The 26137-nt window shown below is 45.0% G+C and overlaps 2 protein-coding genes across 3 annotated transcripts in view; one reads left to right on the top strand and one right to left on the bottom strand.

The window, feature by feature from the left end:
• Positions 1-2493: 2493 nt before the first annotated feature.
• On the bottom strand, positions 2494-15598 carry RUNDC1 (RUN domain containing 1). The gene is made up of 6 exons (XM_063127316.1): positions 15539-15598; positions 10937-11305; positions 7683-7841; positions 7334-7532; positions 6509-6622; positions 2494-5079 (listed from the first exon to the last, which is right to left on the bottom strand). Exons 1-6 carry the CDS (start codon positions 15596-15598, stop codon positions 4208-4210), a joined length of 1773 nt encoding a protein of 590 aa, XP_062983386.1. The 3' UTR covers positions 2494-4207.
• Positions 15518-26137, top strand: part of PTGES3L (prostaglandin E synthase 3 like) — a 38272-nt gene continuing 27652 nt past the window's right edge. For both annotated transcript variants that reach the window (XM_063132595.1, XM_063132586.1), the window contains exons 1-4: positions 15518-15604; positions 22074-22187; positions 22427-22493; positions 24724-24822. In XM_063132595.1, coding sequence (XP_062988665.1) covers positions 15597-15604; positions 22074-22187; positions 22427-22493; positions 24724-24822 — 288 coding nt within the window. In that variant the 5' untranslated portion in view covers positions 15518-15596. The remainder of the gene's footprint in view (positions 15605-22073; positions 22188-22426; positions 22494-24723; positions 24823-26137) is intronic.

Raw genomic sequence — 26137 nt, 5'->3', positions numbered from 1 at the left:
TCTGGCCTGTTTTGCTCAAAATGGATTATGGCTTGGAACGTGGTTTTCATGGAAGTTTTGGTACTTATTGCATCCTTGCCATGAAGTTACATGTGAATGGTTGATTTCAGTCATTCAGAAGTAGCTCTTTCGGGCCATCCATTCTGTTCCGGATGTTGTTCTGGGAGTTATGGGGTTAATAGTGGTATAATATGGCAAGGATTTTAGTCCTAAAATATTTTCCTCAAGTGTTTCTAACACATGCCACTGTTTTTGGCATGGTGTTTTGTTTTGTTTTAATATAAAAGGGTTGTTCCGGCCTGTTCCGTTCTGGCTTTTACCCCGTCCCCATTTCGGAAGCTACATTCCAATGGTTTCTTTACAAACAATTCAGGGAGTGGGATCCTCAGGGCTGCCAGCCACAACCACTGAACACCTGGTTTGGCGAGCATGGAAAAATCAAAGCACCATCTCAAGGACTTGCACAATTAGCAGATCTGGCAAAGAAAAAAGCCTTATAGGGAGGAAAGGGGTAAATGGGGAATATATTTTGGGAACTAGCATCCACTCCTAGGTTATTTTGGCAAACAGGATGCTTCTCTTCACCATGTTCCTATTAATTTCAATTTATTATATGTCTTTTTGTTTTTTAATTATTTTAGTTTTTTTACTTCAGTTTATTTATTCGTTACATTTATATCCCACCTTTTCCTCCAAGTAGCCCAAGACAGCATACATGATCCTTCTCTCCATGTTATCCTTACAACAACCCAGTGAGGTAAGTTAGGCTGAGATTGGGTCAAAGTCATCCAGTGAGCTTCAGGGCTGAGTGGAAATTTGAACCCAGGTCTCCCCAGTCCCAGTCATATAGACCAACAGCACTACCTAGCAGCTGGGATTCTGAAACTCATTGAGAACCTTTGAAGAAATTTTTCCAATGCTGAGCCCAAATGCTTTTAGCTGTAAATTCATGAGAATTTTTTTTTAAATGTTAGATATACCTTCTAGAATATGTTGATTGGGAATTATGAGAGCTGTAGTCCAACACAGCTGGCACCAGTTTGGGGAAGCTTGTTCTACTATGTTAATGGCATTAGTTATATTAACCAGTAACTTTGCTTCAAAATAGTTGTTTGAACATTGTTACTTAATTTCCCTAAACTTCCAATATAGTAGGGGGGGGGGGAAGAGATGTGCTGTAGACTAAATTCTGTACAAACATAATTGCGAAGGCTAGAGAATAAAAGATGCTAAGTAACTGAGCAATAATAAAATTGCCTTTATAATGTCCATGTAGTTTCACAGAAACAGTAATAACACCTCTTTAAATTGCTGCCTGTTGGAAATTAGCTCACAATACTCATTGATCATCTTCAGGTAGAAAGAGGCTCTCAGATTATCTATAGGAAGTATTTCCCACCTAATGTGGATTTCTAGGTGCTACCTGAGTAGGCCTTATTCGACTTACTATATTGGGTCGTGCCAAATTTCAAGAACTTGGGTGTTCCCTGAATATATAGTAGTGGCTTAGGTGAGATTGAACTAGGTGCTTTCCAGCCTGCAATTTGCATCCTTAGCAGGTATTCACTTTCTGTTCACATGCAGCCCAAGAGCACTTTCTGCTGTTTTAATGAAAGGGTTACCTGCTACCACAAGTTTGTGCTGCCATTGGACTAACACACATTTAGCTACATGTACAGAGGGGTAAGGACCACTGCCATTTTTGTAGTGCAAGGAGTTATGTCCAAAAAGAGCAGCGAGGGGGGAGCAGGTGTATTTTGGGACACAAGCGCCTTTCCTGCCATCTAGTGGCAAAACCATGCAGCTACTGTCCTCTAACCAATTACAATGCCTCACTCTTGTGCATTGAGAATTAAGATCACTGTTAGTATGTTATGGCAGAAAACAATAGCAGCCTCTGCCCAAACCCAATGTATTGTCAGAACAGACACAGTAAGTAGTCACATCCTGTTTCAAGGTCCCTCCGGTCTCTTGTAGAAAACCCATGCAGCTTTATGAAGCCTCTTTTTTCCCCTCTTGGCATCTGATGTGTAATTTTCAGAGTTTTGTAACTGCAGCCATTTTCAAACAGCCTCCAACGTTCAGTCTGCTGGGCAGAGCTGCATGTAGCGGTTCTCTTCATACTCCTCTATGTACATGAGAAGAGCTACTATTAGCATTTCCCAAAAAACCACACTGTAGCGCAGTGTACTGACCTCACCATCCCAGCTTCTTCCCTGACATCTGGGACCAATGGCCAAGTGAAGCAAGAGTGCACAGTTCCTGCTGCAAGTGAGAGATTCTGTATGGAACATTGTCATGTATGCCAAAAAAATTCCTCCCCACAAGAACTAGAATACTTTTGCTTACAAGGTACTTGAGTAGCTTTTCAGTAATCCACAGGAAAGATGTGCTGTAAATTAATTGTGTTTTGTGTGAAAAGAGATATCACACTCAGAACTAGGTGGTACAACAGTCAGAAAAGCTATTTAAAACAACAACAGAAAACAAAAATAAGAAAAACAGTAAACTGAATTTATTACCAGCAATGGACACAATTCTCCATCAATACACTCTTTCTCTTGCACTGAACTGGAGTCAAAACAAAACACACACACTTATCTAAAGATACCCAAAGTACTAGGACAGTTTTCTAAAGTGCATCAACACATAAACCAAGAAGGGATAGAAGTAGGAGAGCATCTACATTCAACAGAAGTTTCAGCAGGACAGTTTACAAATTTACATCCACATACATACAGGTCAAACTAATTTGCAGAAATACAGACTTAGCTTAGCACAAAAAAAGTGCTGCTTGCCATCCAGCCTTCTTTGCATGTGTTGTCAGACCTGGCTTTGAAGACAGGACAGCTTGCCTTCATCTTCAGATCTCATAGATACAGGACGTTTAAGAGACCCTGTTTAGTTACAGATGCTGCATGTCTAGAATCTTTCAGAGGCCATGTGTGAGCAGGACACTGTCCTACAGACAAAGGAACAAGTAAGCCACAAACTGAAGTGGCTCCCCTGGTGTCGGTATCTTCAGATGCATCTTTCACAACCATACTGCTCAACTGAAGAAAAGAGCTCAAAAGAATAACATTTCAGCCAAGCATTGCTACTTCCACAGCTCTGGCATGAGAATCAACAGGTTCAAGGTCATGTAGTTCTAATTCCCAAAATAGCAGCTCGGGGGCTAGCTATGCAAAAACAAAAGTCAGAGAAGATCACTTTGAGTGCCAGCACAGAGGCAGCCATCCAGCACCAAATTGCTTGTTCCTTCAAGGAGGGAGTTCTGACAACAGCCTTTCAAAAAGGCAAGTTCAACAGCTTTTCCACTATGGATAGGAAAACCTCCACCCATCCCTGTGATAGACTGAGATGCTTGTATTTCATTAGATTCCAATAGACCAAATTCTCCTCTGGTAGTCAAAGGCATTCTCCTCCCTCCCCCACCCACAACGAAATCACTCCTTTCAACACATAGATGTTTAGTAGGGAATTCTCTGTCCCCATCATAGTTGGAGCCTAAGCTGGAGGGTCCATTTGTCCATGACACTACCTTGCCAGAAAGTCAGATGTGAATACTGGCCATATGCTACGGTCATTTGCTGACACGTAAGCACATGCAGGATCCTATTCCAGCATTTAACAGCTTGACTAGAAAAAACTCCCTGCAACCGACTGGTCGTGCAACATGGTCAAATAGCTTTAAGGCCATCAGCAGAGAAGGCCCCTGCTCAGATTTGGGAACTGAATCAGTGCATTTTGATATGGAACTACAGGCCTGGAGTAGTGTATCTGGCGTATACCTTGGGGGAGAGAAAGGACGAGACTAACATATTGCCTATACTGTTTTGTTTTCAGCCTGACTCCTTCAGATTCAGGTCAGAAATAGCTTCCTAGCAGCCCCTCATAAATTCCCATTGGCAGGAGAGATGCCCTCCTCCTGCTCTGCTGTCAAGCCTATCTACTGGTTCCACTACAAGGGAAATAAGTTATCCTCAGTGGCTGACAACTACATGCACAGGCCTCTTCCTATTATTAGCAGGAGCTCCATGGAGTACATGCAACGGAGGCAGCCAGCTGCAGCTCAGCAACAGAAGACCACCACCAACTAGCATCATTGCCCCCATGTGAACACGCACAAGTGGCCTCTTGAAGTAAGCAATAAGCACTCCCCCCTCAAAGGGGTTGAGACAGGCCTCTACTCCCTGCCCCCCGCCACTCAAAAGGCATCCTTGATGTTCTTCAACTGTCGTACAGCCAAGTCCACAGGGAGGCTGAATCGTAGGTTACTGAGGCGGCTAAGGAGATTGAGGGCCCCCTCAAAACCTGTCTGGGCCATGTAACTCCAGGGCTGGTAGTGGGCTTGGATCAGTGCCCCTGACTTGCAGATGAGATTGAGCCAGGAGACTAGGCGCTGCTCATTGAGCGCCAGGCACACCAGAGCCTTCAGTTCTGAGTCTGCACTACGCTTGAATGGGTCATGCTCTGACAAGACTGTATGGATAGCGGATAGCAAGCTTTGCTTTGGAGTGGCAGGCATGCCACCCACCACTGGGAGGGCAAAAGACTGAGAGAGTTTACGAGCTGGTGATTCTACAAAGGCACGGCCATTCTTCGAATTGTAATACTTAACGAAGAGCTCCCATGGATGCATGGCTTGAGGAGAGGAGCTCAACACAGGCAGCAAGCAGGCAATGGGGGCTAGAACCAAGCTCATCCCAGGTGATGGGGTGTAGAGACCATGAGCCAGCAGGTCCCGCACAGCAGTTGTCAGCTCCTTACGCACAGCCAGAGTTAGCTCATCCCGTCCTCCCAAGGAGGTATCCTGGAAACCTGAGTAGCTGATGACATGTTCCGGATCTTGCAATTGGTACTTCTGAGCCAGCTGCTTGACATGGGCCACAGCCATCTCTAACTTGTTCACTAAAAGTGAGAAGTCCCTGTCAGACTGGTTATTCGGCCACAAATGGTGAGGGATTTGCCCAGTTGAACAGCCAAATTGGCTCACAGCAAAAATCTGTAGTACAGCAAGCATTCGGCGCATGAGATGTAGGCCTGTCTCCCGCATCCTCTGGGCATCTTCAGGGTTCACTGCACAGAGAGAAAAGAGTATAGTCCTTAGAGAGTAGACTCACTGGAATGGTTCTCATCCCATTAAATGGACAGTTGCTATGGTCTGGACTGGCCAGCACACAAAGCTCACTCCAGCTGAAAAACGGGCTATATTCCACTGGCCTCAACACCTAAAGGGTGCAATTATTCAGTTGCTCAAACGTTTTGAACTGTGGGCCTCTTTTAAATTTCCTTTTCCATCCACTCCTGGAAGGAGCACAAATTATCTGTGTTTGCATGAATCTGCCTGTAAAGCTGTAAACCAGGGGAAGAGATGTTAAAGATTTTAGCAGTACTCCTCCCCAATCACACCCATTCTATGTAATCATAATAACTTCAGTGCCCTGACCAATGGAATCCACCTTTAAAGCAGGAATTGGAAAGAGGTAGTTTCAAATCTTGCCTCTTGTTCAGGTTCCCGTCGGGAGAAAGAATGAAGATGCTTCTTATGGAGGGGATTGGTGTCATTTGCATTGTCTGGGGCAGACACACATTAGAAAGGGCATCAGTGAGGGTTGTAGTAACTGAATGGGACTCAGTTTGGTCTCATTTTATGTGCATAGTTTCAGGAGCATAGAAACATAGCATTTTCCTTTTCACAAACCATTGGTCCATTTAGCCCAGTACTGTCAACACTAACCAATAGTGGTTTTCCAGGGTTCCAGGCAGGATTCTTTCCCAGCCCTGTCAGGAGTTGCCAGGGATTGAATCAGGGATCTTCCACCATGTAAAGCAGGTGCTCTACTACTCAGCTACGATTCCTCCCATGGGTTTTGGGGAGAAAAGTGTAAGACAATAGGAACACTTTAGGTGCTGTTATAGATACAAATTGATGGGTGATGTCGGTGAAGAAACTGTATAATCTAAACTCTATGGGGTTAGCAGGAAGACAATAAAGAGGAGGCAGAAGCCCACATGGTTGTCCTAAACACTTATCTGAGGGCCAGAATTGTGCAGCTCATTCATTCAGCTGCAGGTGTCTTGCAACATACACACACTAGCATGTGGCTGGAAATACTGGTTTTCAAGCACAACAGCTCCCGTCCAATACCCCAGAGATCTAAGAGGAAATAGCAGGGTTTGGGGGAAATATGCCACTGGTGGAAGAGGATTGCATGATCCAGCCCTCTTTCCTCCCAGACTCTTTCAAGTTCTCATCCGATGACTCACTAGTTCCCAAGTGGCAGGAGAAAAGCACAGGCTTTTAAAGTATGATATATCTGTAAGCCTTTATTGGTGTTGTAAAATTGTTTGTTTTTGTATTATTGTGAACTACCCTGGAATCAATTTTTTGATAAAGGGCAATATGTTATAATTTTAAATAAAATATTTTTTTCAAAAAAAATGTAAAAGGTTATTTCATGATCAACTGCAAAGCCACATCACGGCCCCCTGGAAATAGGCCCACCTCTGTTGCTTCTATGGGGCTGCCGAGTGCTTGGCTTGTAGGCATTACTTCCAGCTTTTCCACCTGAACACTCACAATGCCCATCTTCTGGTTTGCTGGGGCCGCTAACTTCTTCTGCAAAGTCAGAAGGAGAAGATTTTGAGCAACCATTATAAGACATAAGGTAGCTTTGATGCACACCCACATACAAATGCTTTGAACACCTAGCTCCAACCCAACAATAACACTTCTTCCTCATACTGTCTTTGCATACATGAAAACAAATTGCTCTAGGTATAGGACCTCCACATTCAGCAAAGCCATCAGAGGATATTTCAAATTTCTCCCCTAGTTTGCTTTCTAGAGAGGACCTACTCTTTTTCTCTATAGAAGACAGAAGGATATGAAAAGGGCTGCAAGCAAGACCCACTATGGTAATGCATATGAACCAACAGCCCAGTAATACCCTTCTTAAAGAGAAGATTAACACATTTACTATGGGATGGAGTCTCACTTTAAAGTTCCTTTGTTCAAGAAGGTCAGTGTTAAGGTCAGTGAAAATGTCCTGTAAGACTGAATCACAGAATCATAGAATCACAGAATAGCAGAGTTGGAAGGGGCCTACTGAAATATACTCCTACTGATTTCTGAACATTGCCCTGCCTGATGTCAGATTTGTGTCCATTTATTATTTTGTGTAGAGTAGAGGCTGACAATACTGTTATAGGATCTCATATTTATATGATTTTGGAATAATGGTTATTAGCTCACACCCTCAGTCCATATAAACTTTCATCCTCCAAATCCTATCTGCCCCCATTATATAAGACATGTGTGGCTACTGACCTTGGATGAAATTGATAAACATCTCAAGATCTCGGATCTGGGTTTTCAACTGCTCAACCAGCTGTTCCTTCACACGTGCTGGGTTGACAATTTGCGCCACAGCAGCATCCACCTGCTGACGCAACTCCTCTGGGGACAGCGAGGCAACGTCCTCACTCAAGTTCATGTCCAACTTCTTGATGAGCTCTTCAATAATTACCTGCAAAATCACACAGGAGACAAGTTGGGAGTTATTCCCCCTTCTCAAGGGTCATCGTCCCCATCCCATAAAGGACTAAACATGAACAGGCTCAGCTAAGAGAGGGAGGCAGACCAGGATAAAATTTGGCTGTGTGCCAGCAGGGCTCACCTGCTGTCTTTCCATGACCATGGACTGGGGCAGTGCATCATAGCTGCCTTCCTGGTAGGCAAATGTTTCCAAGTCATCCAGCTGTGCCTTGAGTTGTAGGATGAGCTCTCGCTGCTTCTCCTTCTGTGCCTCTAGCTGTTCCTGCTTCTCAAGTTCACTCTGAAAGAAGGAGAACACGTTCTGTCTCATACCTCTTTGGAAATTAGAGTAAGGCTCCAATGGTACAAGGATTGAAGAGCTGGCAATTATCCAGCTACTGCACAAAATACACCTTGCATACATAATCAATCATGTATCCAAATATCAACATTACTCAAGAGCAACATTACTCTGGCAGCCTCCAGATGTTTTAGACTACAACTCTCATCAGTCCCCACTTGGCAAGGAGGATGGGAGGGCTTCAGGATGTGGAAGGGTGCATTAAGAAATCAAAAGGCATACTATCACAGCCTCCAAGTCTTCCCTGATCCTACAATCTGCTGGAACTGTTCTGGTTGATGCAGCAATGTGGGTTAGAAATTTTTCCAGAGCATAATTTTTGCCAAAAAAACCGCCTATTTCTCATTATGCAATGTTTCAAAAGATTAATTAGTAACATAACGAATAAAAACACTGCAGTAAAATTGGGCAGTTTTACACTGTAATTACTGTTAACTGTTTTCAGTGCCATTTTGTCCTTAAAATTTACACAAAGTAATACATGACATTCAGTTATTACTTTAAAATATTTACAAGGATTCAAGTAAAAGTAATTTTAATTGAGGCTCTGAATTCAACTGTTAAGGGCACATTCCTATGTATAATTAGACAGAAATAAGTCCTACAATTCCCAGCGTCCCCCAGTCAGCCATTTCTTTGTGAACATGCGTAGGATTGTGTCCTAAGTATGTCTTATTAACTTTTTCCTCTAATAAAATACTTTGGGTAACTGAAAAACCTTTGAGATATTTATACAGTACATAACATTAACACAGTGTGTGTTTTAGTTTACTAAATTAGAGTGAAAAATACATATGAAGGCCACAATTTTATACACACTTACCTGGTCAGAGTAGAAATGCACAGAGTTGTACTGTCAATTAGATCCAAATGATTACAGTATCAGGTTTTTTTTTTCTAATTCAGTCACCCCCCACCCCCGCAAAATTTCCACATTACTGGGCTGATATCCCAGACTTTTGCTATTTATCACTCAAAAGAGAAACATTTTCTTAGCAGTACTTATTACTTCCTCCAAATGTAAAACATGAATAACAAACAATAAATATTTCATAGTACATTTAACATTTCCAAAATGATCAAGTCCACTGCCAGTTTCTGAAAACAACTGAAAGCCTGGCTTTTACATTGAGTAGAAAACATTCTAGCTGCCCCAACTGCTTTCTTAACCATGCGTGATTGCCCGCCGGAACTAGCACGATTCCAGGTCATTACTTATTAGCACCACTGAAAGTCAGTTTTCTGACAGAAGGCAACCAACCAGATGCTTCAGGGAGGCTCACTAGCACAGCATCGTGATCCTCAGAAGCTCTTTGTCACAGATATAAGGCATTCCTGAATGTGAAAGACATCATGGCTTGTATCCAATTGGCCTTCCCTCTGCAAATTGTCCTCACTACTAAATAGGAATGCAAGTTTAGAGTTGAAACAAGATTTTACACAAGTATACTTTTAAATATTTGAAACTTCTACCTGAACATGTCAGTTCTGGAAACTGTTTCTGGAAAGATTTCTCCAAATATGACCTAGGGCCTGTTGATGTTTTTATTTATTTTATATCCTTCCATCTTACAAAGCCTAAGCCTAATTCAATTTAAGTTGATTCTGAAGTAGGTTCCTCTAAATTCGATGGGTTAAACAGGTATAGGATCACAGTTTACATCCAATAGATTTTAACAGGGAGCATTCCATACAAACAATTGCATTTAATTTGAAGAAGCTGATGGCAACATTCTGGACCATTCTAGATATTGGGCCTGCTCAGACCACATGCTAAGCCATGGTTAAGCCGCTAACCCTTTTGCAGCAAATGCTTAGTGAGTGTGTTTAAACTGTGGTAATGTAGCCACCATGGTTAGGAATGCTTCACACTAAGAAATAATGTTCAACTCAAAATGCTTAACCACTGTGGCTGTGGCTTAGCTTATTGTCTGAACAGGTTCATTACGGATACACGGAAGACATTTAGTGATAGGCAACAAGGAATAACCTAAAAGAACTAACATGATCACCATTTGGCCATGGAAGGGAGCCCGTTACCACTTCCTAGAATGTGACTTTTATCCAGTCCCAGAGAACTCACAGGAACACCACCTGATCAAAGCAGTTAAGGACTGATCAGGTGCAACAAAAAAATCATCATCATCATCAAAGCCACTTGCCAAAATTCATATCATATTCTTCTCCCCCCAATGCCTTCCAGCAACCAGACAAAACAAAGAATTCTTTGTTCTGTATTTGATCACCTGCTAGATTTCAACAAGGAGCATTTCACAGATGAAGTGCGTTTTCCTATCAACATAGCTCTTGCTCGATAGCAAGGCCATGCAGCTACTGTATGCCGCCCTGAGATCCTTGTGATATAGGGCGGGATACAAATGTTATAAATAAATAAATAAGCATCACATGCATCTCCTCCGTCCCAAGAGCCACCTTGTCTCTTCATAATCTATCTGACAAGAATATCTGTAGCCTTTGTTGCATCTATATAGCACTTTCCACTACGCAAAAAGTTTTGCATACTCCTAGTTAAGCAATGGGAAAGGACAAGGCTAAGGTAGGGTGACCCTATGGAAAGGAGGACAGGGCTCTTGTATCTTTAACAGTTGCATAGAAAAGGGAATTTCAGCAGGTGTCATTTGTATATATGGGGCACCTGGTGAAATCCCCACTTCATCACCACAGTTAAAGCTGCAGGAGCTATACTAGAGTGACCAGATTTAAAAGAGGGCAGGGCACCTGCAGCTTTAACTGGTGTGATGAAGAGGGAATTTCACCAGGTCCTCCATATATATATATATATGTATGTATGTATATGTATATATACATACATACATACAATTGACAGCTGCTGACATTACCTTTTCTATGCAACTGTTAACGATACAGGAGCCCTGTCCTCCTTTCCACCCTAGCTAAGGCAGCTGCTTGCGTAGGCCAGGCCAGAGGCGGTATCCGAAGCGGCTACTTGCAGCTCAGTGTCAGGGCTGTTCCCCGAGTGTCTACATGACACGTCGCCCCCGGCTCGTTCTCACCTTGACGCCGCCCCCGACTCCGTCTGCCGCCGCCGCCGCAAAGCTGAGGCCAGAGCCGGGGCAGCCGCGGAAAGCGAACTCCTCGAGCTCGCGGAGGAGATGCTGTTGCTGGGCCGGGCCGGCGCGCGCCACTTGCCGGAGCCGGAACTGGACTTGGGCGAAATGCGAGGCCAGCGCCAGGAGCGCCGAGTGGAGGCGACGCCGCTCTGCCCTCAGCGACCGCGGGGACGCCGGCTCCGCCTCGGCCTCCTCCGCGCCTGCGTCTTCCTCCCCGGCGGGGGTCTCGGCCACTGCCCCCACCGGCGCCCAGCGCTCCCCGGGGCTGGCCACGGCCTCCATCGCTGCCGCTGCCGCCACCGCCAGAACCTCCTGTCAGGAGGACCGCGCCGGCGGGGGGGGGGGGAGGGAACGAGACGTCACTTCCGGTACAACGCACAAAACGGGAAGCCGTCACGTGATCTTAAGCCTCTCCCATAGACTACCGGCTCCTTCAGAGCTGCCCTGGCGCCAGGAGACTGGGCTGTAGCACTGAACTCCACTGCAGGGTTGTCGTATTGTCAATCTTGTGAATTCACCTTCCTCAAATTAGGGTGACCCTATGAAAAGGAGGACAGGGCTCCTGTATCTTTAACAGTTGCATAGAAAAGGGGATTTCAGCAGGTGTCATTTGTATATATGGGGAACCTGGGGAAATCCCCTCTTCATCACCACAGTTAAAGCTGCAGGAGCTATACTAGAGTGACCAGATTAAAAAGAGGGCAGGGCTCCAGCAGCTTTAACTGTTGAGATGAATAGGGGATTTCACCAGGTTCTTCATATATTCAAATGACACCTGCTGAAATTGGGACGGTGTAAAAGCCGGAACGGAACGGAACAGGTCGGAACGACCCTATTATATTAAAAAACCATACCAAAAACAGTGGCATGTGTTAGCAACACTTGGGAACAATATTTTAGGACTAAAACCATGCCAATATTATATCACTATTAACCCCAGAACTCCCAAAACAACATCCGGAACAGAATGGGATGGCCGGAACGGCCACTAGTGAACGAGCAATAGCAACCAAACTCACCAGTCATGCATAACTCCATGGCAGGGAGCACAAATCATTTCTTCCACAGCCAAGTTTAATGCAGAGACAGCAGCAGAGAATAAAGAAGCAAATAAATCAGGGAGAAATTAAGCAATTCAATAGTCCTGTTTCTAGAAAATCACCAAAAGGAGCATTCTCTACAATCCAGTTCTTGTCTTCAGCAATGCAACAGTATTACACTTCATCTTGGTCTTTGTGCTTAATGGGTGATCAGTGCAAGAAACCCAAGGAGGACACCATGGTTCTGTGCGAGGGAGCATGTCAGGACTGGTACCATCTCCCTTGCCTTGAGATAAATCAAGCTTCTCGTGGTATATTCAAATGTCCAAAGTGTTGTGAGAAATGAATAATCTACACTGTAGGAAAAAATTTATGTTAACAGGTGCTATACGTTAGCATTTACATTTACACACACACACACACACACACACACACACACACACACACACAGTATATATAGATAGATATTATGTACATTGTTTTTGTTCTTACTGTTTGTGGTTATTTTTCTTGTATTCATGTTTTCATAAAGAATATGACTAAAGAAGCGTATATGTTAATAAAGCTTCAGAACATCACAGCCAATGACAATGGGTTATACTGAATCAAACAAATGGTCAACCTAGCTCCCTCTTATTCACATGGGGCTAACCTATTCAAGACACCTAACATACAATTAAAAATTGTGTGATTGGCTTTTAAAAATAAATCCCATGTTTGGGGAGGGGAGGGGTACCTGTCAAGATTGTGGAATGTGGGCATTAACGCTTTGTCTCCTGGTGTGATAAGGGTGGCCAGATGACCCGGAAAACCCGGGAGACCTCTGGAAAAACGGAGATCTCCAGGGCAACTGGGACTGGCACCCAATTTCCTGGGGGAAAGGGCTGAGGGGGAAGGCCTCCATCAGCCCTGGAAGGGGTTGGGGGCCTCGTTTTTGGACTTCCTGGAACGCAGCCTCCAGTACTCCCATGGCAATCCTCAAAAGACCTGGGCTTTTTTGGCAGAACATTTATATCCCACCTGTCACCCAGAAACGCATGGTGAACTACAATGGTCTTTCCCAATTTTGTAATAACCCTGTGGGATAAGTTAGGTTGAAAGATGTGAATAGCCACAGGTCATTGTAAGCTTCATGATGGACTGAGACAGCCCAACCCCAACAATGCCATCATAGACTGATATTTTAAGCACACTACCAAACCACATGACAACTATGGGCTTCGGTAGGAAACCATCTTTGCAGAACTTCACTCTGGATTCTGAGAAAGTTTATTAAATGTTCCAGTTAGTACAATGAAAGTGGTTTATTTGATTGCATTCACACACATAGAAATTGCCTTTCGAGGCAATTTCCTGACAATAGACAGTGCCCCATTTTCCTCACCCATAATTTTCTTTTCCAGCTAATTTTGGGAATATGAACTATGGCCCGGAATGGGTAACAGAACCTGACTTTCGTGGAAATTTCAGAGTTTATTATATCTGTCCCATCTAGTAATGTGCATCTGGTGAGTTTGGTTGACTTACCTCATTGGGAAGCTGCCATTACGGCCCGTTTTAAGCAATATTGGGTTTTGCCTGGAACGGGTATTGGAACGTGGTTTCGGGGCAACATTTGGAGCTTTTTATATGTGTCCCATCTAGTAACGTGCGTCTGGTGAGTTTGGTTGACTTACCTCATTGGGAAGTTATCGTTACGGCCCGTTTTGCGCAATACACGTTTTTGCCCGGAACGGGTATCTGAACGTGGTTTCGGGGCAACTTTTGCAGCTTTTTATGTTTCCCACCTAGTAATGTGTGTCTGGTGAGTTTGGTTCAATTATCTCATTGGGAAGCTGCCGTTACAGCCCATTTTGTGCAATACGCGTTTTTGCCCGGAATGGGTACCTGAACCGGGTTTGGGGGCAACTTTTGGAGCTTTCTGTATTTGTCCCACCTTGTCATGTGCATCTGGTGAGTTTGGTTCACTTATCTCATTGGGAAGCTGCCGTTACGGCCAGTTTTGCACAATACGCGTTTTTGCCCGGAACGGGTATCTGAACGTGGTTTCGGGGCAACTTTTGGAGCTTTCTCTATTTGTCCCACCTAGTTATGTGCATCTGGTGAGTTTGGTTCACTTATCTCATTGGGAAGCTGCCGTTACGGCCCGTTTTGCACAATACGTGTTTTTGCCCGGAACGGGTATCTGAACATGATTTGGGGGCAATTTTTGGAGCTTATTACATCAGGCTCACCTAGTAATGTGTGTTTGGTGAGTTTGATTAACATACTTCATTTGGAAGCTGCTGTCTCTGCCCGTTTTGCGCAATATGCGCTGTGCGCGGGACGGTTATTGGAATGCAGTTTCTTTGCACGTTTTGTGGCTTATTGCATCCCTGCCATGGAGTTATGCATGACTGGTGAGTTTGGTTGATATCGCTCATTCAGTAGTGGCCATTCCATTCTGTTCCGGACGTTGTTTTGGGAGTTCTGGGGTTAATAGTGATATAATATTGGCATGGTTTTAGTCCTAAAATATTGTTCTCAAGTGTTGCAAACACATGTCACTGTTTTTGGTATGGTTTTTTAATATAATGGGGTCGTTCCGGGCTGTTCCGTTCCGTTCCAGCTGTTACACCGTCCTGCTGAAATTCCCTTTTCAATACAACTGTTAAAGATACAGGAGCCCTGTCCTCCTTTTCATAGGGTCACCCTACTTAAATATGGGTATCATAACACTGGATTGCAGCTTGTGGTAAATTTCTCTCTCAGCTTCATCTGGATCCTGCAGTCGGGCTACGGTGCAGGAGCCCTGTGCTCCACTGACCTTCATTCAAACACGTTGCGCTTTTGCCCCCATTAACGCGTAAACGGACGTTCGGAGTCAACACGGAAGCTGGGCAGGCAGTGTCTATCGGGATGATTAACTTCTTCATCAATCTATGGGAATGAAGAGGGAGGGTGTGCGGCTCCGCTGCTATAAAGTGTGAGGATTCCCTTTGCCCAATAAGGTTGAGATTTGGATGTAGAGAAGACATCGAGTGTCGGTGGCTGCGAGGCGGGGTCAAAGTAAACGATCTGAGCACGATCCCACGGATTTGAATGAGAAAAATTAACCATCGATTCGAATCCTGAAACGAACTGACTTGCAAGACTCCCTAGCTAGCTAATGCGTTGCTTCCCATGTACTCCCTCAAGCGAAACACAACAAAGAGCCCCATACACGGAGGGTGGACAGACTCACACGGCTACCTCAGTGGGAATTCTTCCAGGAAAACCCAATAAAACATCCTTTTTCAAAACAGTATTGTATCTGAATCAAAGTGAGCTAACCATTACAACTAATCCATCCCATAGTATGCGATAACTTTTGCGGGTATTTTCCTGGGATGCGTTGAAAACATACGCTGTGGGCTCCTGGCAAGAGGCGGGTAGTGACCGGCAGCGGCAGCTGGGAAGGGGAGGCCCTGGGTCTGGCTCCGCCTGGCCTGAGGGGTGCCGGGAGGGGGTCTTAAAACAGGCCTGCTTGCTCGCCGGGACCGGGGAGCGCGGAGGGCTTCGAGACGTGCTCGGCTGCCGCAGCCATGGCGAGGTGAGTGCCAGCCGTGGGCGACAGCTTCTCTCTTCAAACAATTGGGATCACTCGCCTGACTGAGAGGATCACCTGATTCTTTCAAAACAGAACGAAAATGTTCTGTGGTCCAGAATTCCCGACCTCCCTGGATTAGAAACTCCTCCGCAGCCCGACATCAGCAAGAGCTCAGCCCTCAAACGCATCTTCATTGCCCGGGCTCTGCTGCCCCAGAATACGCACCCTGTTGCTTGGCACTGGCGCACATATTCTGAGGCCGCAGTGCCCTCACCCTTCAGCAACCACAAATACCTCTCAGGCAGTTGTGAACAGGGAGCAGACTCCCTTCCTAGTCAGAGGATGGTGGCTTCCAGAAAGGCGTGGCTCGATCTAGCTCTCCCTTTTCAGGAAACAAGCACAGCTCTTGCTTCCCCTTGGCGCAGACTCTCAGGAATCCGATCCCCCCCCCCCCCGCCCGTCTCGAACTGCGCTGTCTCTCCAAAATACGTAAAAAATAGTCCAAACTCTACAGTTGGCAATACTTTTATTAGGACAAAACCAAAGTGCCACCAATGTACAAGCTTTTGAGTTCTCCAGAATTCTTCCTTAGGCTATCTGTGTAGTATATGTACTGCATACTGTGTGTGTGTGTGTGTGTGTGTGTGTGTGTGTGTGTGTGTGTAAAATGCACGGAGTAGACTCATTAGCAAAACAGAGATTGGTCCAGCACTCTGTTCACACAGTGGCCAACCAGCCATCAGCCAGGGACCAACAAGGCAGGACACAGTGCAACAGAGAGCTTCGGCTATTGGGCTATTTATTATTTATAAATAAATAAATAATAAACAACACCCTCCCACCCATGTTCCCCAACAACTGGTGCACACAGGCTTACTGCTTGGATACTGATGCATAATTTTGTACACCTGTATCATATCTCCCCTCAGCCTCCTTTTTCCAAGCTAAACAATCACAGCTGTTGTAACCTTCCATCATAGGGGAGATGGTCCAACCCGTTAATCACTTTAGTTTCCCTTTCCTGCACTTTTTCCAGCTCTATAATTTATTTATTTTAGGTGTGGTGACCAGAACTGTATACAGTATTTTAAGTGTGGTTGCATCATAGAGTTGTATAAAGGAAGTATGATACTGGCAGTTTTATTCTCAACTCCTTTTCTTATAATGCCTAACATGGAGTTTGCCTAAGCATCATAGAATAGCAGAGTTGGAAGAGGCCTAAAAGGCCATCGAGTCCAACTCCCTGCTCAATGCAGGAATCCACCCTAAAGCATATCTGAAAAATGGTTGTCCAGCTGCCTCTTAAATGCCCCTAGTGTGGGAGAGCCCACAACCTCCCTAGGTAACTGGTTCCATTGTCCTAACAGTCAGGAAGTTTTTTCTAATGTCCAGCCAGAATTTGGCTTCCTTTAACTTGAGCCCATTATTCCATGTCCTGCACTCTGGGAGGATCGAGAAGAGATCCTGGTCCTCCTCCATGTGACAACCTTTCAAGTATTTGAAGAGTGCCATCATGTCTCCCCTCAGCCTTCTCTTCTCCAGGCTAAACATGCCCAGTTCTTTCAGTCTCTCTTCATAGGGCTTTGTTTACAGACCCCTGATCATCCTCATTGCCTTTCTCTGAACACACTCCAGCTTGTCTGCATCCTTCTTGAAGTGGACACAATACTGGACGCAAGCCTCAAGATGAGGCGTAACCAGGGCCGAATAGAGGGGAACCAGTACCTCGCGCGATTTGGAAACTACACTTCTATGAATGCAGCCCAAAATAGCATTTGCTTTTTTTGCAGCCACATCACACTGTTGGCTCATATTCAGCTTGTGATCTACAACAATTCCAAGATCCTTCTTGTTTGTAGTATTACTGAGCTGAGTATCCCCCATCTCGTAACTGTTCATTTGGTTTCTTTTTCCTAGGTATAGAATTTGGCATTTATCCCTATTAAATTTCATTCTGTTGTTTTAAGCCCAGCACTCCAGCATATCAAGATCACTTTGAAGTTTGTTTCTGTCTTATTTATTTACTAGCTGTACCCTGCCACGCGTTGCTGTGGCTCAGTCTGGTTAAATTGAAAAGAAAGAAAAGACAAAGCGGATGTTTCTAATATGTTTAATTTCACAATGCTTGTGGATATACAATATTTTTAGTTGTTCCATTGTCTGTGTAGATATAGTGATTGTCTGGTTTGCTGACTCTAGAACACACAACATATAATTGTCCATGTGAGAAGCAATCTGTGTCTAGATCTAAACCGCACAATTCTAAAGATTGGCCCTGAGCTTTGTTGATGGTGATTGCAAACGCCAATCGAATTGGGAATTGCAATTTCTTAAATTGAAATAGCATATCTGTTGGAATCATAGGAATGTGAGGAATGAGGACATCTTCACCTTTGAAAGGTCTTGTCAAGATTGATCTCCGACTATAACAATTGCCACTTCGTCTATAGTTGGAGCATTGAATCTTCGCACATGTTCTCCAGCAGGCATTTTGTCAGCATGAATAACAATCTTGTGTGTATCAGATGGCATCATGTCAATTGCTGTTTTGAACAAATGTACTAAATTGTTTTTTTCGTGAAGTAGCTGTTGCAGTTTTGAAACGATGGACCTTTTTATGCCGGTATAAATTCCGCAGCGTGCATTCAATTCATCATTGCCATCACCAATGAAATACATTTGTAGGAATTTATGTTGACTATCTTGAAACGGAAGGAAGGAGCCGGCTTTATGATAAATTTGTTCTTTGACTTTGAAAGTTGGCATAAATGGAGCTGTGATGATTTCTGCGCCGAACGACGTCATTTGGAAGCATGAGTTGTATTTCTTGATGTTAGATAGGAAATGCTTTGATTCTGCGGTATATCCGGCAAGCAAAGTTTGTAATGGCTCTGGTGGTTCTCCAAGTTGAGGCAGTTTAATTTTTCCAGCAGCGCAACACATTCCTTTTGTTTCTCCATTAAATTTAAGAGCCTTGCAATAAGGACACACTTCAGTCATAGTGCCGATGCCGCCTCAAACTATAATCATCAGCTGGGTTATACCGGAATGCAAGGCGATTGTAATCGTGTGATTGTTTACCACGGAGTCGTGTTTGACTCTGATGTGCTGTTTCTCGTTGACGTCTTTCAGCCGCTCTCAGCCTGTCGCGTTCATTCTGTTGAGAACAAAGCAGATCTGAAGCTGTAGAACGCGATTGCCGTGCTCGCAACCGTGCATCCTCAAGTCTGGCTGAACGTTGCTTGGCTGGTTCCTTGGCACGTATTTGAGGCATTCTTTTTCTTTTTTTCTCGTTTGCTGATGCCCGTTCTTCCTCAGTCTGATTTGCAATTTCTCGTCGCAGTGCTTCCGCTCCGCGAGTACGATGACCTAAGTGTGATCTTCTGCGAGGCATTATTTGGATGAAGTAAAGCAGATTGTTTGGTTTTTTAAAAAGGATGTTTTTACGGTGAGAGGGTTAGCGGAAACTCCTGGCAGTTACCTTTCTTCAGAACGTGTAACTGTCACAGGTGTGACATCTATATTCACTCAGCCAATTGTGAGAAAACATGCAAATAGGAGAGGAGTCAGAGGCAGCAGATTGGCCTACTGGTTGGCAATGTCACAATGATCAGCAGGACTGGTTTTGAGGAGGCCTATTTCTTTGATTTTAAGACAAGCCTTTGACCCCATATAGAACATAGTTACATAACAACGCTCGCGTATTCGAATGCAACGTTGTGTCAAAATTTCAAAGTAATGGGTGAAGAACTTTCGGAGATATAACGTCTGTTTCGAACGGACATTTACATTTTTATTTATATAGAAGATTTATTTCATTTATATCCCACCTTTTTTCCTCCAAGAAACCTAAGGTGGCATACATAATCCTCCTCTCCATTTTATCATCACAACAACAACACTGTGAGTAAGGTTAGGCTAAGAGTCTGTGACTGGCCCAAAGTCACCCACTGGGTTTCCATGGCCAAGTGGAGACTAGAACTCAGATCTCCCCAGTCCAACACCTTAGCCACTACACCACACTGGCTCTTCCAGGGCATTAGCTATCCCACCCAATGTTGTATCATCTGCAAATCTGATAAGCCTTCCCTGCACCTCCTCATCCAAGTCATTAATAAAAATGTTGAAGAGCACTGGGCCCAGGACTGAGCCCTGCGGTACCCCATTCGTTACCTCCCCCCAGTTTGAGAAGGTACCATTGATAAGCACTCTGAGTCCAATTATGGAGCCAAATGTGAATCCACTTAATAGTTGTTCCATCTAGCCCACTTTTAGTTAGTTTGTTATTCAGAATATCATGGGGTACTTTGTCAAAAGCTTTGCTGAAATCAAGATATATTATGTCCACAGCATTCCCACAGTCCACAAGGGAGGTTCCCCGATAAAAAAATGAGATCAGGTCAGTCTGACAGGATTTGTTCTTGACAAATCCATGTTGGCTTCTAGTAATCACTGCATTGATTTCAAGGTGCTTACAGATTGACTTCTTTATAATCTGCTCCAAAAATTTTCCAGGGATGGATGTTAGACTGACTGGTCTGTAGTTCCCAGGTTCCTCCTTTTTGCTCTTTTTGAAGATAAGGACAACATTAGCCCTCCTCCAGTCATCCGGCACCTTATCCGACTTCCATGATTTCGCAAAAATAATAGACAGTGGTCCTGAGAGTTCTTCTGCTAGCTCCTTCATTACTCTAGGATGTAGTTCATCGGGACCTGCAGATTTGAACTCATTAAAAGAAATTACAGTAGGTGTTCATTGACCATTTCTTTATCAGTCTCAAACTGCAATCCTGCCCCCTCAACTTGTGCTTCACTTTTTCCACGGGGGTCATAGACCTGCTTTTGAGAGAAGGCTGAGCCAAAGTAGGAATTAAGCACTTCAGCCATTTCTTTGTCATCTGTTATCAATTTGCCATCCTCATTAAGTAGTTGAACCACCATTTCTTTCCTCTGTCTTTTACTATACCATCTTTACAGTGGCTGCACACTGGGTTGACATTTTCATCGAGCTGTTCATCACAATCCCAAGGTCTTTTTCTTGTTCAGTCACTGCCAGCTCAGATCCCATTAGGTTATACTTGAAGTTCGGGTTTTTTGCCCCAACGTGCATCACCTTACACTTGCTTACATTGAAACGCATATGCCATTTGGATGCCGACACTCCCAGCTTGGAGAGATCTCTTTGGAGCAATTCACAATCCCATTGTATTTTAACCACCTTAAATAATTTGGTGTCATCAGCAAACTTAGCCATTTCACTGCTCACTCCTAATTCCAGATCATTTATGAACAAGTTGAAAAGAATTGGTCCCAATACTGATCCTTGTGGGACCCCACTATTTATTTCCCTCCATCGGGAGAATTGACCATTTATTCCTACTCTCTGGTTTCTGCTCTTTAACCACTTCCTGATCCATAAGAGGACTTCTCCTCTTATTCCATGACTGCTAAGTTTGTTCAGGAGTCTTTGGTGAGGAACTTTATCAAAAGCCTTTTGGAATCTTAGAGGAATCCATACAGTCAAGAGATATACAGTGCCCCAAGGAATATAACGTTTAGGCTTGTGGATAAGAACCAATAAACTGAAAGTCAAGCCAAGCAAGACTGAGGCTCTGCTGGTGGGTGGCTCCTCTGTCTGGATAGGAAACGTGCAGCTGGCTCTGGGGGAGTTCACACTCCTCTTGAAGGGGCACATGCGCAGCTTGGGTCTCACTGTCATTGGAGGCCCAAAGCAGAGTCTGTGATATGGAGTGCCTTCTACCAGCTTCAGTTGAATGATGATGATGATGATAAGAAGAAGAATGTACGCACAGCTCATAGATCTGAAGCAGAGAAAATTTTGTTTAGCCTCTGAAAACCACATACATTAGATCACATCACTTTAAACCACACTCACTAATAACTGCCATGTCGTGGCTTGATATTCTGAAATGCTAAGTACCCTGAGGCGCTTACAGTACCCTGCACAGATAAACCTGCACTAAAGGAAATTCCACACAATGCCATTCTAAATTCTTGCTACCACAACAATTTCAACAGTTTTGAAGATGTTTAAAATTTGTAGTTCTGGTGAGCTCACATTGAAATGTGCGATGGCTTCAACTCCATGCTTTCCTAGCAAAGGCATTTACACTGTTGCCATCCTGATTAATCATAGAATCATAGAATAGCAGAGTTGGAAAGGGCCTACAAGGCCATAGAGTCCAGCCTCCTGCTCAATGCAGGAATCCACCCTAAAGCATCCCTGACAGATGGCTGTCCAGCTGCCTCTTGAAGGCCTCTAGTGTGGGAGAGGCCACAACCTCCCTAGGTAACTGGTTCCATTGTCGTACTGCTCTAACCATCAGGAAGTTTTTCCTGATGTCCAGCTGGAATCTGGCTTCCTTTAACTTGAGCCCGTTATTCCATGTCCTGCACTCCAGTATGTATATCCAGTATTATTCCAGTATGTGTTCCTCCTGTGTTTCCCAAGGCAACCAGCAAAGACCTTGTGGTATGACCGTCTACGATATGTGTTCCTGGAGTTCTGTGTCGAGGAGAGCATGGATGTGAAAGTTGACCTTGATGATTACAAGGTGACATTCAGGTAAGGGCCTGTCTTGCTAATTCAGACCATACTGCAGTGCCAATTGAGCAATCCATGTTGGTCTTAATATATAAGAAAAACTTTGCTTGCTTCTGCTTTTCTATATATCAAATACCCTACTAATTCCACCTGAACACAGTGGAACTTACCAGTAAACATGTAGCAGATTATTGTATAAGTTGCTTGTTTACTTTCCATATATAAAACATTCTACTAAGCTGCTTGTTGTCTTTCTGCAGCTGTAAGAATGCTGATGGTGTGGAGATGTACAATGAGATTCAGTTTTATGCCCGTGTGAATTCCAAGGTGAGTAGCTGCTTCACCAGCACCTCTTTCAGGACCAGCTTTTTGGCAGTCACAACCTGAAGGAAGATGTTAATTTTTGTTTTAACATGAAACTGTTGAACCACATTCAGTGGTTTTCATGGAGATGTTGAATAGCATGGGGGACAAAACTGACCCCTATGGAACCCCTTACAGGAGAATCCACAGGGTGGAGCAGTATTACTTCTGAAGCCAGCCCTCCAAGTGTGAACACAATTACTGCAGTGCAGTACCTCCCACTCCCAATTCAGACAGTCACCCCAGAAGCATGCCATGGTCAATAGTATCAAAAGCTGCTGAGAGTTCTAGGAGAATCAACAAGGCAATACTCCCCTTGTGTCTCTCCTGACATAGGTCATCCTACAGGCTGACCAAGGCTATTTCTCTGCCAAAATCAGGCCAGAACCCTGACTGAAATAGATCCAGATAATTGGTCTTATGCAAGAGTGCCTGGAGCTGGTTGATAATCATCTGCTCAAGGACTGTGCCAGGAACTTAACATTTGTCACTGACCTGAAATTATTAAGATTTTCTGGATCAAGTGAGGATTTCATCAGCAGTATTCTCACCAGCACCTCTTTCAGGCAGCCCAAAGCCATTCCCTCTTGCTGGGAGGTGTTAATCACTTCCCTGGCCCAGCTGGCTGTTCCCTCCCTACCAATTTGAAAAGGCCAAGAGGGGCAAGGATCCAACAGAGAAGCGGTTGCACAAACCGGTTTGCCCCCTGCCTACAATGCAGGGAGTTGGACAGCCTCCTACCCTCCCACTCCCTTCACTCTCATCCAAAAAAACTGGGGAAAGCTGTGCGATGGCTACCTCACTTGATTCACCTGCTGTAACACTGGAGACTAATTCCCAGAGGATGCAAGAAGTTTTGTCCTGCAAGTGCCTAGCAAATGTATTTCAGTGGGCCTCAGACGGATTGACAGTGTCCTTATGGCCAGCATGTAATAGGCCCTGGATGACCCTGAAAAGCTCTGCTGGGCAGCACATAGAGGAGTCAATAAAGACAGGCAGCAATACATTGCTTTGTTGCTGCCCTCACTGCCCTCACTGCCCTTTAGTATACATGATTATAGGCACACACCAGTGCTCAATTGCATCCACTAGAAGTTTTTCTCCATCTCCACTCAATCTGTCTCCTATTTTGTTTCATCGCTCTTGGCTCTGGACTAGACCATGGAGCAGTCCAAGCTGTTCTCGAGTGGTACTCAGGAGCAATCATGTCTGGTCTCTGAGCTGGAAAGACTTGTCTCATCCAGCTGGAAGTTCTCCAGAGCCCTTGACGGCCTGTTCCTGATGCCAATGAGAGGCTTTGAGTGGTGTCTACTTCTAACTAAGAACAGAAGTCATGCTTTAAAAAATGACCAGGGGGTGAGTTTTTCATGGAGCAGTTGCTCCACCTCCATAGAATCACAGAATAGTAGAGTTGGAAGGGGCCTATAAGACCATCAAGTCCAACCCCCTGCTCAATGCTTAAAGCATCTCTGACAGACGGCTGTAGTAGTTGCACCCAAGAAGGATACAGACACGCTCCAGCTTGTCTGCATCCTTCTTGAAGTGTGGTTCCCAGAACTGGACGCAATACTCAAGATGAGGCCTAACCACGGCCAAATAGAGGGGAACCAGTACTTCGTCCATTTTGGAAGCTATACTTCCATTAATGCAGCCCAAAATAGCATTTGCTTTTTTTGCAGCCACATCACACTATTGGCTCATATTCAGCTTGTGATCTACAACAATTCCAAGATCCTTCTTGCTTGTAGTATTGCTGAGCCAAGTATCCCCCATCTTGTAACTGTGCATTTGGTTTCTTTTTCCCAGGTGTAGAATTTGGCACTTATCTTTATTAAATCTCATTCTGTTGTTTTCAACCCAGTGCTCCAACCTATCACTTTGAAGTTTGCTTCTGTCTTCCAGGGTATTAGCTATCCCACCCAATTTTGTGTCATCTGCAAATCTGATAAGCATTCCCTGCATCTCCTTGTCCAAGTCGTTAATAAAAAGGTTGAAGAGCACTGGGCCCAGGACTGAGCCCTGCAGTACACTGCTCATAACCTCCCCCTAGTTTGAGAAGGTACCATCAAGCTACCTACTGTGCTTCATAGAGCATGGAGAACTCCCTAAAACAATTTGGCTTTGATTCCAACTAACTCTCTGGTTTGGATTAACCCTGCGTGTTATTTTTCTACGACAACACAATCTTTTTCAGGATTCCCAGAATAAGCGCTCAGGCAGGTCGATCACCCTCTTTGTGCGCAAGTGGAAGGATAAGGTGCCTTGGCCACGTCTCACCAAGGAGGAGTTCAAGGTTTGCTCACTCCCTTTCCCCTACAGAACTTTGAGGGAAATGCCATGCCACATGGGGGAACCTGTTCTGCTCAGCTCAGTCTCAGTGTTAAACAAAAGAGGGGAGTGCTTCCAGATGAGGATTTGTTTTATCATACTATCACCCTGCCATTCACAGAATTTTACATCTAGATGTCATCTTCCCTAGTTTTCGCACCACTTCTTCCATATATTTTTCTTACAGTGGAGAATCCTTTAAGGAAGAAAAGATGTAATAGCTGCACAATGCCTTCTGATTACTAGTGCTAGGGCCCCTCCATCTGGAAGCACTCAGGGACATCAATTAGTCTGAATTGCATTTGCCGCTTGCCTTAAAGGATGAATGGAGAAGCTGCCATTTTTATTTATTTTTGTCCAGAAGGATGAACAAGAGTCTCCCAAGATGTTGTCAGATGCAGAGTTGCTGGAAAGGGGCTAGATGAACCAGAGGGCTGTCTAAATCAGTGGTTCCCAAAGTGGGCGGTATTGCCCCTTTGGGGGCGGTGGGATTGCATAGGGGTGCATTAAGAGGCAAAGGGACGGCAGGGGGGCATTAGCAGGGGGCGCTAACAGGCAAAGGGGCGGCAGGGGGGCGCTCGAGGTGGTCTCTCCAGAAGGTCCTAAAACCCAGGGACCGAGCAGGAAGGAGCGGCAAATTCATCTGCTCTCCCCACACCGCTCCTGCTCAGGAAGGACTTTGTCATTCACGCAGCTGCTCTCTCCTCCTATCTCCAGCCCACAGCAGCCCCACCAGAAGTAGGGGGTGGGGGCAGCGCTCACAGGAGGCAGCAGAGCAGGAAACAGCAGCGAATTCAGCTGCTCTGCCCACTCTTCTCCTGCCTAGGAGGGCCCAGGGCTTCTTTCCTGCTGGAGCCACCACCGCCTGCTCGCTCGCTCCCTCGGCCAGAGCTGCTCCCTCCTCCAAGCTGCCCCGGCAGACCTCTCGCGATAGTTGCTGCACAAGGCGGGAGCAGCAGCCCTGTGGCGGAAGGGAAGGAGCACGCGGAGGACGGCGGGCGGCAGAGCAGCTGCCAAGAACAGCAGTCAGCCGGCAGGCTGGGTGGGGAGCAAGGCTACTTGTGCTGCTGCAAGGTATCACCAGGCTCCCTTCCCCTGTCAGGAGTTGCAGATTGGGGCCATCTCCCCTCTGAGCTGCTGCCCTCCTGTCCTAATCAGCCCAGCAGCTATTGTGAGGCTTGGAGGGAGGGGGGGTTGGAGAGAGAGAGAGAGAGAGAGAGAGATGCTGTGTGTCTGTGTGTGTGCTCCCACCCCCCAAAAAATCTGGACTACAACAGGAT

This window comes from Elgaria multicarinata, chromosome 1 (assembly GCF_023053635.1).
Source record: "Elgaria multicarinata webbii isolate HBS135686 ecotype San Diego chromosome 1, rElgMul1.1.pri, whole genome shotgun sequence".
NCBI lineage: Eukaryota > Metazoa > Chordata > Lepidosauria > Squamata > Anguidae > Elgaria > Elgaria multicarinata.
Note: the sequence above shows the minus strand (reverse complement) of the source record. Positions and strands in the feature narration are given on the sequence as shown.

Excerpts from the sequence above, each read along its gene's own strand:
- RUNDC1 (XM_063127316.1), bottom strand. The coding sequence starts at position 15,598 with ATGGCTGCGGCAGCCGAGCACGTCTCGAAGCCCTCCGCGCTCCCCGGT. Across the intron at positions 7,842-10,936 it reads GAGTCGGGGGCGGCGTCAAG|AGTGAACTTGAGAAGCAGGA; the intron begins GTGAGAACGAGC and ends TCCTTCTTTCAG. Across the intron at positions 7,533-7,682 it reads TGGTCATGGAAAGACAGCAG|GTAATTATTGAAGAGCTCAT; the intron begins GTGAGCCCTGCT and ends GTGATTTTGCAG.